This window comes from Camponotus floridanus, unplaced genomic scaffold (assembly GCF_003227725.1).
Source record: "Camponotus floridanus strain SB8 unplaced genomic scaffold, Cflo_v7.5 scaffold121, whole genome shotgun sequence".
NCBI classification, from domain to species: domain Eukaryota; kingdom Metazoa; phylum Arthropoda; class Insecta; order Hymenoptera; family Formicidae; genus Camponotus; species Camponotus floridanus.
In genome coordinates, this window is record NW_020229239.1 from 448,352 (window position 1) to 465,466 (window position 17,115).

The 17,115-nt window shown below is 37.1% G+C and overlaps 2 protein-coding genes across 12 annotated transcripts; both read right to left on the reverse strand.

Annotated features, from left to right (window-relative positions):
• Window positions 1–1,575: 1,575 nt before the first annotated feature.
• On the reverse strand, window positions 1,576–3,427 carry LOC112639954 (basic helix-loop-helix transcription factor scleraxis-like). Its single transcript, XM_025415508.1, is given in 4 exon segments — window positions 1,576–1,649; window positions 1,652–1,682; window positions 2,475–2,733; window positions 2,995–3,427. Coding segments are annotated over 4 exon segments (447 nt in total). The 5' UTR covers window positions 3,078–3,427.
• A 2,852-nt stretch (window positions 3,428–6,279) lies between these two features.
• On the reverse strand, window positions 6,280–16,833 carry LOC105254490 (arginine-glutamic acid dipeptide repeats protein). 11 transcript variants are annotated; one of them, XM_011263195.3, is made up of 9 exons: window positions 16,074–16,486; window positions 15,207–15,343; window positions 12,959–13,158; window positions 12,522–12,863; window positions 12,345–12,425; window positions 8,175–11,781; window positions 7,414–7,707; window positions 6,652–6,850; window positions 6,280–6,545 (listed from the first exon to the last, which is right to left on the reverse strand). In XM_011263195.3, the coding sequence occupies exons 4-9, from the start codon at window positions 12,762–12,764 to the stop codon at window positions 6,479–6,481; spliced, it is 4,491 nt and encodes a 1,496-aa protein (XP_011261497.1). In that variant the 5' UTR covers window positions 12,765–12,863; window positions 12,959–13,158; window positions 15,207–15,343; window positions 16,074–16,486; the 3' UTR covers window positions 6,280–6,478. The 11 variants fall into 11 exon arrangements, with proteins under 11 accessions (XP_011261497.1, XP_025271289.1, XP_011261495.1 ...); XM_025415504.1 differs by having other exon boundaries at window positions 12,522–12,881; XM_011263193.3 differs by lacking the exons at window positions 12,959–13,158; window positions 16,074–16,486 and adding an exon at window positions 16,501–16,833.
• Window positions 16,834–17,115: the final 282 nt, after the last annotated feature.

A 17,115-nucleotide genomic window follows, 5' to 3' on the forward strand; every position in this document is an offset into this window, starting at 1 on the left:
ATTGAATTAATATTATCTAATTCTTCACCCTTCTTTCAATATTTTGTTTAATTGAGTCGGCATTTGCGTATAATATACGTCTATTTATCCCCTGCACCATCATCCTTAGGATCATGTTTCACAGATATTATATTTGTGTTTCATTCACGTTAATAAATCATGACAGACATAACGTTGAAACGCGCTCGTGGAAAATACGTCTCAGAAACGCAGTTTTAATGCAAATAATTAATTACTATTGTACAACAAATGTGGCAAAGAAGTAGTTATACCGTAAAAAACATATGTAATAATTTAGCTTTTTGCCCTTTTGGAAAATCTTATTAATTATTTCATTTCTTTTTGCATTATATATGCATTGCTGTGTTCTTTGCGGAAATAATCATTCTACGTACAAATGTAAATGTTTCGCGTCAGAAATTGTCTTCGCATATAATGAAAAAAATAAATATTTTATTCGAAGAACAAATCAGATAAATAACTTACGTTCAATACGTTATGAATGTCCTCGCACGTTACACCTTGATTCGTGTCCTATATTGAATAAGCCTCGAGGATACCTGAATTTGAGTCGATGAGCCACGTCGTTATCGATATTAGGCGTCATCCAGTCATCAATTCGATATATAACCGAAGAAATTCGAATAATGAAATACTAAAATACGAACGATAAACGAGAAAACGTGCACAAAAAACGGGAACTGAAACTAAAATGAATCACGGAACTCAATGCATTGTTCGTTGCAATCTTTCCGAGTCTAACTTCCGATCGAAGCAACTATTGGATTGCACGTTATCAATAGAATGTATTATATTATGAGGAAGATTACAAATTTTCGATAAAATTTAAAAATTCGGAAGAATTATTTTTCATAAAAAAAGGCGCATCGATTATTAAAAATGCGAAATATAATATTACATGATCGTATAATTAGATGAGATATTACATCGATTAACGTAGTCGAAGTAATTGACTGGCGCAAGATTGATATTCAAGTGTTTTGATAATATACACGATCAAAAATGTAAGAGGGATAATTTTTTCCTGTTTTAACGTTATTTTAACTGTACGAAAGAGAAATAATTATAAAATTAAGGCAACTTAAAGTAATGACATCCTTAATTAACTCTAAATTTGAAGCGATTTGTAGTGTTTTATCAACAATTAATTCGAAAAGATATATAAATTTTTAAAATGTTTATAACGTTTTGTTAATTTTGGAAAAATTCAGAATAATTTTGAAAATTAAATACATTTCTTGATAACAAAATCTGCAATCGTAACATATCTTCTTATATTTAAAAATGGAAAGTTTCCATATTATTTGTAAATATTAGATATTTATATATATATATATATATATATATATATATATAAATATATATAAATTACATTATCCAATAAAATCAAAATGTCAAAAAATGTATATAAAAAATGTATATTAATGTGATTTTTTGTAATTAATGTAATTCTTAATAAAATTAATATATAATTCTTATATACTGCAAAAAATCATAAGTAATATTTATAATAAATATACAAATATTATATAGTTAATTTTTAGATTTTAAACATTATTTATATTTACATAAAAACACACGCATTATATTCGTTGGCATAAAGATGCACAGCACTGCTTCAACATTTCGTAATCAGAAATTATTTCGGAAACGTTAAAATTCTAAAGTTTCACAATAGAAAACAAATTTAATAATCGCATTATTGATCGCATAAATTAATTGTAAATATATTAAATGGAGAAAAAAACATACAAATCGCATTTCAAGAAAATTATAAAATAATACAGATATAAAAATTTTTATAAAATTAATTAAAAATTCATAGTTGAAAATTAATCTTTTCTTAATATTTTCTAATATCATTAATATCATTGATATTTTTCCATAAATTAATTATTCATATATGATTTATATATACAGTACTAGCCAAAAACATACCACCTTTATGTTTTTTGAGAATAACTTAATTTAAAGTGTATATATCTCTCTATTTAGTCACATATGTTTTAATAGTACATATACTAGGTTATTGAACAGTAGACTTTTCATTCGATAATGAAAACAGCAATTTTAAAAAATTAATTAAATATATGCATTTTGAATTAAGTTATCCTCAAAAAAACCAAAAAATGATATACTTTTGGCTGGTACTAAATATATATATATATATATATATATATATATATATATATAAATCATATATAATTTTAGAAATATTTATAATTAAAGTAGATATAATTATAAATTTATATACACATATATAATTTTATAAATTTATATATATATATATCTTTATATATTTTTTTATAATTTCTATATATATTTTACATTTATATATTTTTCTTTTTGTATTGAAAGTATTCTACAATCACACACCACACTGTACAATATAAAATAGAGAATACTATGTCTCTCAAAACGTATAGTTTACTAAAATACTAATTACAACTTACATATTTTTTATGCATTGCCAAGCAAAAAGTACAAACTTGTGGTCTTGTCGAATAAACGTCGCTATTTTTCAGGAGACGTGAGCAGGGTTGATCTATGGCACCCGCGATGAGTATAGCATCCAAATGGCTAATGTAACTGCTGGCCAATCTTAAAGTCTCTATTTTCGATAGCTTCCGGTCAGCCGGTTCCGTTGGAATCAAAGTTCTCAGTACGGTGAAAGCCGTGTTCACGCTGCACAAGACCATATTTTTCAATTGTGTGTTTGTATTATGTATGATCGCTACATTCATTACATCTCGTTCATTATATTTATGTTAAATAGAAGAGAAATTTGAAGATAAATTTGTATTCTTATCGAAAGAGACTTTGTATGCGAAAATATACACACGTTCTCTAAATCCTTCATCTTTGCACAATAGAAAATCGATACTTTTTCCATTCTTCTTCAAACATTTTAGCTTATGTATTATCTGTTACTCGTTTCCTGACATTAAAAAATTTTAACTATAAATGCAAAATGTTTTTCACCTATGAGTGCGATCCCTTTCTCGAGCGTTTGCTTGGTATCGCTGCTTCGTTGTCTCTTCTTTACGTGTTGCCATATTGTTAGACACAGAACCTCAGAATAGACTATTTACGAAAACGCTGTCTTTATCAATGAGCGACTGATTCACAGTCTCTTTCCTTTCCTCCGGAATATGAAATTTCCTCATCTCTGGTATGTTACGCACGCTTAACATCCCTCAGTTCCGCGTGTCGTTCTTCTCCTCCCTCTCCTTGCTCTTACTCCCTCTTTTTCTCAGTTAAACTCGACACTCATGTGACCCGCACATGTGTAGGATCAGGAGCGGATATTTTCTCTGTCTCTCTCTTTTCCTTTCCGTACTTTCTTCCGTCTCTTCTTCTCTTTTTTCTGATATTTATTATAATATGCAAAAATTGCGGCAACGAAAATATAGAAAAAGCGCAGGAAGAATAAATAAATTATAATTACATAAATATTATATCTTTTGTTTATGTGTGTGTGGTAAATGTATTATTTAATTAATTCAACATTGAAATCTGCGAGAATATCAAAATAAAAGTCAAAGTTATATTAATCTAATCCATATTTTATTACATATTTCATCGTTATTTTCTCGCATTTTCAAAAATTTAATTTACCACTTAATTTGTACATATATATATATATATATATATATATATATATATATATATAAAATACGATTGCGCTAGAATTCAAACAATACATTCAATTTCGTCCCTGCTTCTCATATACAGGATGATTCATTTTAATCTTAACAGACAAATATTTTGAAAAATATGTGAGATACGAAAAAATGTTTCAAACAAAAGTTATATGGTTTTAAAGGAGACATAAAATGGTATCATTAATTTGACCTTAAATAGTTACTTGAAGATCACGCGAAGATCACCCTCAAAATCTCCTTTAAAATCATATAACTTTTGTCTGAAAGATTTTTTTGTATCTCGCATATTTTTCAAAATATTTGCCTGATAAGATTAAAATGAATCACCCTGTATACACGTATGTGCACACCGAGTGTGTAATGCATTCCATATAAAGTGGTCGGCGGCTGCGTTTCGCATTACGCTTAATAAAAAACGTAGATGACCGTAGCGACCGAGTGATAGAGTAAAGCAAAGGAAACAAATTCCATCTGCAAAACTAATTCATTTTCCTCATTTTGTTCATTTTTACGCGATTATACTGCCGTGAGATGCTAAAGAATTTAAATCTCGTTACAATGTTATTGCAATGTTCATCGAATTGAAACGTTACAATGTAATAATCTCCTCGAATTGTAAAATTAATTAAGAGAATAACTGAAAAGAAGAAACTTGAATCATATTTGAGTTTCGTACGAAATGTTTATTCAATTAAATAGCTTCATTACACCGAATTAAATACATAGCATAAAATGTACATATCTCTCAATGGTCACTGGATCATAAGATTATATTACTTCAATATTTAATATTATCAAAGAAATATCATTCATAAATCATTAAATGGTAAGCATTTCTTTTTGAATTTTATTATTTTGTATTTTTAGCATTGATCAATTATACATGTTTTGTTATCAAAGATTTGCAATAAAACGATACATCTAAATAAAAATATATGTGTGTATATGTAAACATACATGTCTGATTAATAAAATGATAAAATGAATTTAGATTACAGTTTCATATTATTATATGATATTATTATATGATACGATCAAGATATATTGATGTAAAAAGTTAAATTAAAAATAAATAAAAAATAAAAATAAAATAAAATAAGATACAATTTTTATTTTTAAATAATTTATGAATTACAATATTAAATGTTAAAAGAATGTAATCTTATGACCATTAAGAGATATTTACATTTTACGTTGTATAATTGATTCGATGTAATGAAGCTATTTAATTAAGTAATTGATAATTAAATTTATAATTTTCTGGCGTTATAAACATATAAATGCATATTAATTTTCCATTCTACAGGTATCACAATAATTGAAATTAGTTGAAACAACGTCGTATAAAAGCAGAAATTGTATAAAAGAAAAAAATGTAAATCGCTAGGAGGTAATGAGTCCAGCAATCTTAAATGAGCGAGATACTTCGTTTATACATCTCAAAAAACTTTTATGTCATTTTATCGAACTTTAATTATTGTAGTAGTTTGTATATGAATGAGTTTGTAGTAGAATAGAAAACGAATATGCGTTTGGACTTACAATGCGACAAAAAATCATGTCAAACTCTTTTTTTAATATACATTAAATTTTTTGTGTTGATTTATACATTGTATTATATTTACATATCTCTGTCTGTTGATCGTATCATATAGTTGCGTAAAAATATAATCAAAGTTTAATTATTATTTTATTAATATATCGTGCGCACGGACAAGTTTTATATATATACATACACTCCTATTAAGATACTCCTTCTACTAGATATTGGATAATAAAGCACATGTAGTTGATTCAATAATAAAAATGCAAAGAAAATAAAAATTACCACTAAAATGACTTATGGTTGATATTTTTTATATTATTTTTATTATTTTTAATTATTAGACATAATTTTCACATCGTTTCAATTTTTTTTCATCATTAAATGTAATAAAATTAATTAAAAGTCGCAAAATTCTTTGATATAAAAAGATGTACAAACGAAAGATTCCGTTCGTTTTAAGATCGCTCTCTTATCTTTTCTAGCGATCTTTTTTTTTATCTCTTTCTATATGACGATGACTTTACGCGCATTTTCTATTTATTGAAACAAATATAAAAAAAAATATATATATAATATCTACATGTATGTTAAATTAAAAAAAAAGAATACGATATAATTTTATCTTGTACAAGCGCTTTGGCATATACTACTTAAAATCAAATGGAAAAGCAGTCAATTGAACAAAACGGGCAAGACCGACAAACTGTGATATTGTCGATAGCAAATTGTAAGAATTAACAAGATAATATTTAAAAACTTGAACGGCTTACATATCTGCCGTTTATATATAAATCTCGATCACTCTAAAGAATATCAGTACTGAACATTACAGTACCGGGGAGCTCAAATATCTTGTCGTGTTATTTACAATAATGAGAGTTACAATGATTATGCTCGCAGTACGTTGTATTTTTATCGTTTACGTTGCGCGATCTGAAAGATCATAAAAATAATTTCTGATCTTAAAGAATATGTATATATGTATATATATATATATATATATATATATATATATATATATATATAGATTACAAAGCAAGATCCGATTCTGTTTTAAATCTTTAACTCATCGATGCGTTGAAAGAACGCTCGAATATATATAATATATATGCGTATATATATATGCAACACATATGCGCATATGTATATATATATATATATATACATATATGTATATTAATATATCGCGCTTAAACGCAATCAAGAGACTATATATATATTGTATGTACATAAATAAAAAATATAATTATTGACGCGATCCACGTGCGGCATCTTCCAGCGCGCGAACTTTAAGCTCGCGCTCACGCTGTTGTCTAAAAAACACCTTTTGTTAGTGCGGATATCCCGCTACCTTAAATCATAGTATGATGCAGTAGCAAGTTAGGCAAGTTTTGATAATGATTTCAAATGCCTACAAACCTCAGGTATTCCTCATGATGAGCTACAAGAGATGCATGCGCAGGAAATCTTTCGCGCTCGATCATGAGATGCCGTTGCAACTGTTCGTGATGTGCTGCCATGTCCGCGTATGGTCTTCCAAGAAGTTCCGCCGGATGAAGTGCCAGAGCAGGATCGCGTGGCATTAAACCAGGACGAGGATAATTGGCGCCGGCCGCAGCTGTGAACGAAAATATCACCGTGTTAAAAAAAAATATGAATTCAAAAGAACATTATAAAATATTTATTATTACATTTATTTATTATATTAACATTGTGCCTCACATTTAATATTCGTTTTACAAGAGTATTGGTAGAAACATGTTATAAGATTGCGAAAGCATATACGTTTATCTTGCAAAGATAGAAGAAACTACGCGCGAAATTTGCAACCGTCGAACCCTTTCAACTACCGACGAAATATCTCAGAAATATTATTTCTCATTTCTAAAGTATACGCACACGCACATTCGCGCCTATTCCTCGACAACACTCACTCGCACTTGCACCTGCGATGGTGATAAGCGACTAACCAGAGATCAGAGTCGAGCAACCGGAAATTCGCAGGCGTGCTGATATGGTGCAGAAAATAAAAGATCGTCTCGATCTAAACGGTAAGTGTAGATTGACAATCAATGAGAAACGGCTGTTGAGCGACGAGGAATAAGCGAGAGCGGCGTTTTCTTAAAAGGACAAGCTCTTCAGGAGAAGCTTAGAAGAAACATCCTGTATATAAGGACCTACCCGGCAGAGGAAATCCAGCCGCAGCCGCAGCGGCTTCCTGCTGTTGCTGAGCCTGTTGCTGGGCCTGTTGCTGTCCCGGATGTAAGTGCAAGTGCGTATGCGCATGCGTATGCGCGTGAGTGTGAGCGTGATACTCGGGCGAGATGCCAGCCATTTGTAATCGGACCATCGGGTCAGCGGCCAGAGCCAGCCGTTCTTCCAACTGGCCGTGATGATGAGCCGCCACGGGATGGCCAGCCGCTCCACCCGCTGGCCCCCCGCCGGCTGCAGTCGGAATCCCTAAACGCGACAGCGCTTCGATCACATAACTCGAAGATCACAGATACGATTCTCATCGATGCCCGATTTCTTCATCTCCAGCTAACCGTTGGATAAAATTATTCGAAAGAAAACCTCGTGTTCTAATAATATATCACTAGTTATCACAGAGAGCCAAGGTTAGCTTGCAAGAATAGCCAAGGCTATCTTATCAACACAGTTAATTGGCGCTGAAGAAATCGGCCATTAGAATTTGAACATTTATGTTTAACTATATCGTGCGCATCTCTCTAAAAGTATCTTGGCGCTCTCAATCTAATTCCATCTTTCTTCCCAGCCTACCGATTTTTCTATCAACCTTTTGACTATATGTTCTTAAATCAATTCCAATTTTGCAAACTCTAAAAATCGTACGATCGAAGGAATAATTGTCGACGCTAAGTCTATACTTCTACATTCGCTGTTATGAAATATTATGAAATGTTAGCTTAATTAATAGTTACCTAGCCGTTCGAGTCGTTCTCTCTCGAGTTGACTCGGACCCGGTGGAGCGCCGTAAAGACCAAACTGATGTAAGGCCTGGGGCGGTCCGGAAGGGCCTGGTGTCAGACCAGCGGCGGCGTATCGACGGTGTATCTCTAGCCAGTGTGGATCAACCGGCGGTGCTGGCATCGGTCTAGGTGTGCCTTTGAACAACTCCTCCTTCAATCGATCGTTCAATTCTCTCTCGCGTAATTCGCGTATCTCTCGTTCTCTCTTTTCTCGTTCCAAATGTTCCAATTCCAGTCGTTGCGCTGCTGCCTCTCGTCCATAGATATAATGTAACATCGGATCGGGCGGAGCGGGATGTCTGGCGGGTGAGAAAGCGGCATGTGGTCTAGCATATTCGGACAATTGCCTGAGAGCCGGCGTGTCCGCGTAAGAACCAGGACGCGCGGTATAACGATCGTACGGCGAGACGACCGGCTCGAGAGGTCCGCGGCTGGGCGGCTTGCACACTTCGGGTTGTTTCTCCGGTGTCGTCATTTTTCTAGCCTGTTGAGCTGCAGCAGCGGCGCGATCACGCTCCTCTCGTTCTCGTTCTGCTTGTTTCCGCGAACGTTCTTCGCGCTTCCTTGCGAGTTTCGAATCAGGCACTGGTTTAAACATCAAATCAGTGCGCGTGCACGAGTTATTTTCGCCGCGATTCCAATGTCTCAGGAAAATCGCCGACTGCGAACGGTGACATTCGGAATCCTCAATTCGCGGTTCCGGCGACGGTCCACGGGGACTAATGGGCTCTTCCGGTTCGGTTTCCATGTCTTGTTCGATCTTTGGCTCCTGCACGATCGGCTGTGGTTGTTGCGGCTGTGATGCACGATGATGGTGGTGCACGGAACTAGCCGACGATGTTAGACACGTAGCCGAGACAAGTGACGGTTTGCGCTGGCTACTATGCGAACTATGGGACGACGAATGACTGTGAGAGCTATGAGAAGAGATGGTCAATAACTTGTCGTGGTGCAAATTCGTCGGTTGCTGATGCATACTAGACGAATGGTGATGACTCGCGATTAGATTCTCGCCCTCTTCTCTGCTTGCAACACTTGAGCTGGCGCTAGCATGATGCGCTGTCATCATAGCACTCCCGCTTTCTTGACTTCGTTGCGGCGAGGGCGGCGGAATAGCATGAGGTACTGGACCGTAAGCGTATGGTGGGAAAGACGGGTATCCTCCAACTGGTGCGTATCCTGGATAGGCATGAGGATGATACGTATGCATAGCGGTGAACAAAGAATGATGCATCAATGGATGATGTGGATGGAAGGGATGGGCCATATGTGGACTCGGCTGCTGCGCCGGATGCATCACTGGTTGAGGGATCGAGCTGGGTGGCGGCGGTAGGTTAGGAGTCGGTGTTGGCGATGCCGCGACCGGCTGAATTGACGGTACCGCTTGACTAACCGGCGGCATAGAGTGTTTGCTCGGCGTCGGCGGTTTGCTCGCGCCATCCGGATCCTTCTTTATATTGTCCAAACTCGGACCTGGAAAATTGGAGCTCTGGAAGCCTGGTACCTTAACCTCTTTCAAGCTCTGTAGAGGATCCGGCTCTGGTGGTATAATTTCTTGCTTAATCTTTAGATTCTGCGGCTCCATCGGTGGTGTACTGGCTGGTAAATTGTAGATACCTGCAGGCTTCTCCATCTGCAACATTCCGCCGGACTGTATCGGCTGAAATAAGTTACTCGGTTCCGATCGTTCCGACTCATTGTTCTCGTTCGTTCGTTCCGACACGCGCTCCGACATCATACGAGAATCGGGAGCTCGGTTATCGCGCACTCGATCGTTCACCGACAGTCTATCGTCCACCATTCTTTCAGCATTTCTACTCTCGGATGACATTACAGTCAAGCCAAGCGGTTGTGGCGAGCTTGACATTGGCGGCATCTGCGGCATCTGGCCGATCGGGCCACCAATACCGGCCGACACGCTCTGCGAGATATTGAGATTCAATGGTGGCGGTCCCGACATGCTTTGCGGCAGTGTTTGCACGGAAGTTGGCAAGCTTTCGGTTACGTGGCCGCGAAGGTTTGTTGGTCCCATATTCGGCACGTTTGGCGGCAAGCTGCTCGACGTTATCTGCGGCGCCATACTTTGCGAAAGATTCTGCGGCACGTTTTGCACCGGCGGCGGTGGCGGTGGTGGTGGCGGTTGCACGTACTGCATACTGAGACTCGTCGGCAACCCACCGGGACCAGTGCCGGTCTGTTGCTGACCGGGCGAAATCACCGGGATTTGTGAACTCGATATAGTTGCTTGCGAGCCTACGCTCGTGATAATACTCGGTATAGTTTGCGACAGATTGCGAACCGTAACCGCGGGACTTGCTGTATCGTTAGGACCCGTTCCAACAGATTGCGCGGATGTGCTCAAATTCAACTGCGTTTCGGGCTCCTTGCCTACATCTTCATTAGACATAGTTGGCGACATCGTCGACTCGATCGGCAATGGTTCTAATTTCAGTGCTTGGTTCATGACCAATGGCACGTCTTCCGTCTGGTCTGTTATCTTGTTTTGATCTATCGGTTCTTGATCTAACAAGACGGAAGGCTTCTTTTCCAAATTATGTATCACCGGTACTGATATCGGTAGACTCTGTATCACGGCTGGTACTGGAGTGGATGCCGGCGTTGGTTCGGACGGTTCCTCGGGCGTCGTAACGGCCGGACTACTGACGGGTTCTTCTCCACCGGTTACGCCAGCAACTGTTGGCGGCGTCGGTTGATTTTCGTTTGCGTCACCTTCCGTCTCTCTCTCCGGCTCATCCATCAGGGAATTACTGTCGGTTGTGAGAGATTCGGACGGGCTGTCGGGCCGTTCGCCGCTGCCGCGTTTTCGCTTTTGTGCTTCCTTATCCTCGTCGTTACAAGTGTCGTCCGTCTGACCCGAGCGTTTATGACCCTTCTTAGGCGTATCGGCTTTACCGGACGACTTTTTCTTGTTTTTATCGGGCGTCTGTTGCTGCTGCTGCTTCTCTTGATCAGGCGTGTCTGTGCCGCCGCCGGTTCGTCGCGGTCTCGCTGGTCTCGGTGTCTCCTTGGCCTTATTCCGCGTGCGCATCCTACCGGGACTCTCGGGCGATTCCGCGGGCACCGGGCGGAATAGATACGGCTGCAAGGGCGGCAGTTCCCCGGTCTTCTTCAAGTGTGCCCGGCATTCCGCGCAGAGTAATAGTCTATCTTTGCCGGCTACTTGATAATCCTTCGAGCCAGCGGAAAAGCAATGTTGACACGAATGTGTCGCTCCGTTCGTGTTGGTGTCGCGCGAGTCGCTGTCCTCTTCCGAATTGTCGTCTTCGGTCACGGAGCTAATCTCGCCGCCTGGATTATGGCTGGCCGGAGTACCGACCGGTACGGTCTCAACTTCGGACGCAATCTCCTTCGTGCTAAGGTTAACCGCAGGCGGCGTGTCCTTGGTAGGCGTAGGGATCTCCTCCTTGGGTGTGCCAGCACGAGAGTTACGCGTGTTGCGAATTCGCCGCAGCGAGCTCTGTCTGCGTCGCCGATGGGGTCGATTATTATTCGCGCCCGGTGTCTTCTTCCATAAGTAATAGAACTCGACCAGCTCCGGCTGCGCAGAGAAATCAAGAGTTAAAAAACGGATGTTTTATTACGTTGTAAAACTTTTTCGTTACGTAATAAAGCTATTAGAGAGAGACAAAAGATTCATTGTCTGTAAATTTGTCGCAAATAATTTTGAAAATATACTTATACAAGAAATAATTTTTATTATTGATGTGATGTGTGTGATCACAGTTTTTATACCTTTAATATATATGTGTGTAATCACAGTTTTTATAGCTTTAATATATCTTTATCTATAAAGAATACTCTTGTACAAAAAATTTCGGGCTCTCAATTTTATCGGACATAATTTTATAGAACAACGATACTTTTTTTTATTTTTATAAATATATATATGTAATATATTTCTTTAATTATATTTTTTGTAACAAATTTTTCTCCAATATTTTTATCTTCGCAATATTCACTCATATGACTTCCTTTTTAGATTGGAAAAAAATGTAAAAAAAGAAAAGAAAAGAACCAGAAGTCAATAAAAGAATTCACAGTAAGAAGTATAGATAAAGAAGTGTATAAAAAAGAGAAAAGTAGTAAAACATTAATCTTTACCGTATCTTTGTGAGGTAGAAGATCCTTTCTAATGCGCGAGAAATTCTTTCCAAATTGCCGTAGGCCCTTGACGAATCGTTTCTGCGGAGAAAAATCCGTCCGTTAGAAACTTCCTCCTCGTGCATTGTCGCACCGTAAGTAACCCATAATGAGTCGTAAATATTAGGAGAAACGTACAGTCTCTTCCTCGGACCATTTCTTGTCGATGCCTTTCGGTGCGGGACATTTGACGAGTGCTTGGAGCGCCCTACTGGGATCATAGCCAGAGTCGTGCAGGATATCCAGCGCGTTGATGGTAGTGTCGTCTCGGGCGGCGGCCACGCAACCATCGTCCGGTGAACCGCCGTCACACATACCGGCGAACGCTGCCATTGAACGGGCCGCCCTCAAGTACATGAGCAGATCCCCGTCCAACGCCATCGCCGGTATCCATCTTAGCTCCTCGCGCTCCTTGGAGAATTCTGGATCGGGTGGCAGCTCTCCGGGAGGTATACCCGGCCGATACTCAGGCAAACGGGCCTGACAAGAAACCAATTCCTGTAAATCCCAAAAATTCGGGATTGCGCGGGGTTAGCACAGATAATGCCAAAGCAAGTTAGTTAAGAATGACGTACCTACGCGTTCCCAATGGCCTGTCTTCTAAAGGGACTAACTTTCTCAAGGGCTAATCGACATAAGTCATGTCTCTATTCTCTTATTTTTCTCTCTTTCTTTTTCTTTCTTATTTGCATTCGGCAAAGCTACGCAGCGTTAAGAAGAACGCGATTTCTTCTCTTTTTATCGGTTTTCGTTTTCGAGCATTCTATGTGAAAATCTAGAGAATAGTAATATAATTTTACTTTTCTTTGTCTATATAAATATATATGCGAGATACATTCGCACGCAAGAGCGCGCACAGCACATGATAATTATCCACGGCACCTACGATAATTATAGATTAATGATACAAATTACATGTATTTACAAGTATAACTTGAGTCATGTTTTTATCATTTCACGTCATGATCGCCAATATGTTTGTCGATTGGAATTATTTTTAGTAAAATAATTTGAGAAAGAGGCAAAATATAAGAAAAATTAAGAACAAAAGCAACGAACAAGTAAATTTGCTAATTCGATTAATTGCAGACACAGACGCGATTATTGAATAAAAACAAAGTTTTCTCGTACTTTGGAGATATCTCGTTTAAATATCTTTTATATCCTAATCGTTATGGAATGAAAGGAGACTCGTTAGATTTCGGGACACGCCGGTACAACATTCGTGCTCACAGATGGTTCAAGTAAGCAATCGCGAATAATTGTTGTATGCCAACAAGTACAAACAGTGCGAAGGTAAGTTGATCCGCTTATCTCGGACGCGTTTCAATTTAATTACTTCACCGTGACTGTATACCACTCTAAATGAAGAAAATGCCATCTCACGCCAAATGTAAATTGCAATTATCGCCATTACGCATTGCCCTCAAGTATGTATTTCATGCACAGCCCATTTGCAAGGAAAGACTTTCTTCTCGGTTTATTTTTCGAATACCGGTACTTTGATGATGAAGCGATCGTTCATACAACGTGCGATACAACAAATATCGTCGAGAGCTTGATATTTCATGTATTTGCAGACGAAATCAGTCTACCTGAAACATTCGAAGCTCTTTAATGCGTGATGCGTTAGTTGAACCATCGGAATCGAAATCGGAACAAGTTTAATCTTCGAGAGTTTTGTGAGATAATTTTTTTTACAAGAATTTTATATCGCACGTGCGCTTATATAAGATTATCATTGAAATAAATATTTCGTCGAATCTCGTGGCTTAATATGCCCGGTTAACACGTATCCTCGGATTTGTATCAAACACGCGACATTTTTTTAATTGATTTAACAATATTCGGTGCGATAAAAAAAATGCGAATTTCTACAAGAAGTTTTATGTTGATCTCGATATCTCTTATCGGTTTTATTGTTAAGAAACTTCGAGAGACTGATACTTTACACATTTCAGATTAGATTACATATGTATACACATATACATATATGTATATTTACGTAACATTCTTTTTATCGTCCGTCAGGATACAAACTTCAACTTTTACTATTTTTTCAATGAATCGTATTTGTTAAACACATGTATAATACATGCAAATATATGACGCACATACATACACGTACGCACAAATGTGCAACTCTCTCTCTCTCTCTTTTACATTCATTTAAATTTAATTTATTGCTGTAAGGAGTGTGTGAGGATCTCTAGATTCTTTCTGTCGTACTTATTATTATTTAGTTCAATCTTTTAGCATAAAAATAAAACAGAACTATATTATGTCCCATGACAAAATGTATTACATATATATATATTCTTGTCATGTAATATACGATAGATGTGCAGGGGAATATTAATATTAAATTGAGCTCTTTTCTTTCATAATTTAATATGATATTCATAATTTAATACGATATTCATAATTTAATGTAATTTAATGTATATTCAAAATTCAAGCAATTTTGAAATCTATGAATTTAATTATTTAATTAAGTATCGAATTTGCACAACGTGTGTTTCTCCATTACTTTGCAAATATATATCCTCTCCTGCGAAACGAATTTTATTATCAAAACAAAAATTCAATTATTTAAAACTACAAAAATCGTCCTTGTATCTTTATATAAAATCTTAACGGTTATAGAGTCATTATATAATAGTGACCAATTAATGTATGAGAATAACGATTCGCGATTTTATACGCACGATCCACACGCCCCTTACCTCGTAATAAACATTTATGCTAATAAGCACATGCCTTGAAATAGGCACAATGTGCGATAGATAGCTAGAAAGTTTTTCAAGATATATTTTGGCAAACCTGATGCGAGGGGCCAACCCGGATCTCGCCCTGGGTGCCAGCAGACATCTCCCCCTCCTCCGAAGCTCCGCCGTCTTTCTCCAGCGTTTTGAATGCCTTTGATCTTGGATTTTCAGTAAATTCCTATCATCCACCCCCTGAACCGTACCAATATAATAATGATAATGATATCGATTACTGTACTGTTATATTATGCTATCAATATAATTGAAATCAATACAATTCGACAAAATATATACCGCTAACATGCTTGTGTTTGTGTCTTTAGATGTTTAGTGTCTTTTTTTATAAAGAATAAAAAAAAAGGTATGCAACATTACAAAAGTTAATAATATTATGCTTTATATTTACAAGAATAATATAAAGAGAATGAAACTTTCTTTTTCTCTCTGAGATAATTTTCTATAGTCTTAGAATATTTATATGATATGTGATATAATGTGAAATCATATTATATACAAAAGCATGATTTGAGAGAATGCCTTTAAATATATTTGATAAGTTTATTACAAGTATATATTAGATTCCGACAAATATATATTTTTGAAACACACCTAATCTTAGTAATTTGTATAAATTGAAATAAAGATAAGTAAACCACTATTTTTATTTTTTATATTAATATACAATTTAATGTATTTATATTAATATATAATTTATAATATATTTATAAGGCTAATTTATAATATATTTGTATTAATATATAATTTAATATATTATATAATTTTTCATTAATTATAAATAATTTGCAAAATTAGGAGACATTTGTTTTATCAAGTATATGTCAAGAGGTATATACTTATTAAACATATATATTAGGTCTACGCTGTCTTCTGTGTTACTGTATAATCCAACTAATAATTATACCTATGCCTTTCTCTCTTCCTTTTCCTTTCTGTCTCTCTCTCTTTCTCTCGCTATCTATCTACCCATCTCCCTCTTTCTCTCTCATATACACCACATGCTCTTTTTCTCTCTTTTTTTAAAGTGGTCTGAGTCACGGTGAAAGCAATAAACAGCTTAATTAACAAGCGCGTAAACTCAAATGCCTCGTCCGATTAAACGAAAAGCGGATTGCGACGATCAATTTCCGATCAATGAAATCGCGGATCCGAATCCGATGCAAAGGACTATCTTTCCGCGCAAGGCCGCGCACGCGGCCGATATCTCGGCGCGATCGAGATCGCGATCGTCGCGTCGCAGGAAAAGTCGCACGTGTGCCGCGAAACGTGCACGAACGAAAGGAGCCGCAAGCGAATACTGGACTGGTGTGGGAACATGCCAAATAACTTACCCGCGTTGTTTCCGGCAGCCTGCCTCTCTCTCTCCTTCAACGACGTACACGCGTCATCCTTCCTCGGCGGAGATGATCACACCGCCCGTTTCACTCGCGCGCTGCCTAAAAAACTCGAGGGGCGGACAGGCACGGGTTGTCGCGCGACTGGACGAGCACGTCGACGACGACGAAGGCTAACCGGGGGTTTCGAGAGTTCTCTTTTACTCGTAGGAAAATCCAAGAAAAATCAGTGTTCACAACACCCAAACGCGGCGGCCATAATGCAGGGCGAACAGTAGCGACACGCTCGGCCGTACTCGCGAAGCAACATCGATTCCGGTCATGCGCGCCGCGACCGGACTTCGCGCCTCGCGAGTCTCGAAAAACTGTCGGGAAAAATTGGCCGCTTGTGTATGATAGAACTGAAATACTAATTGCGAAATTTCTCCGTTATTTTCCGTATTTAAGTCTCTTATATTTTTGACAGATTTTATTTAGTTTATTTTTATTTGATCACGCATCGATAGAAAGCAGTGGGGCTATTGACCAATGAGACGCGTGACGTAAGACGCCGAGTGAAAATCTGCGCGATGGATTCATTTAAAGCGACGATTTGCGATAGTTTTTTAATAG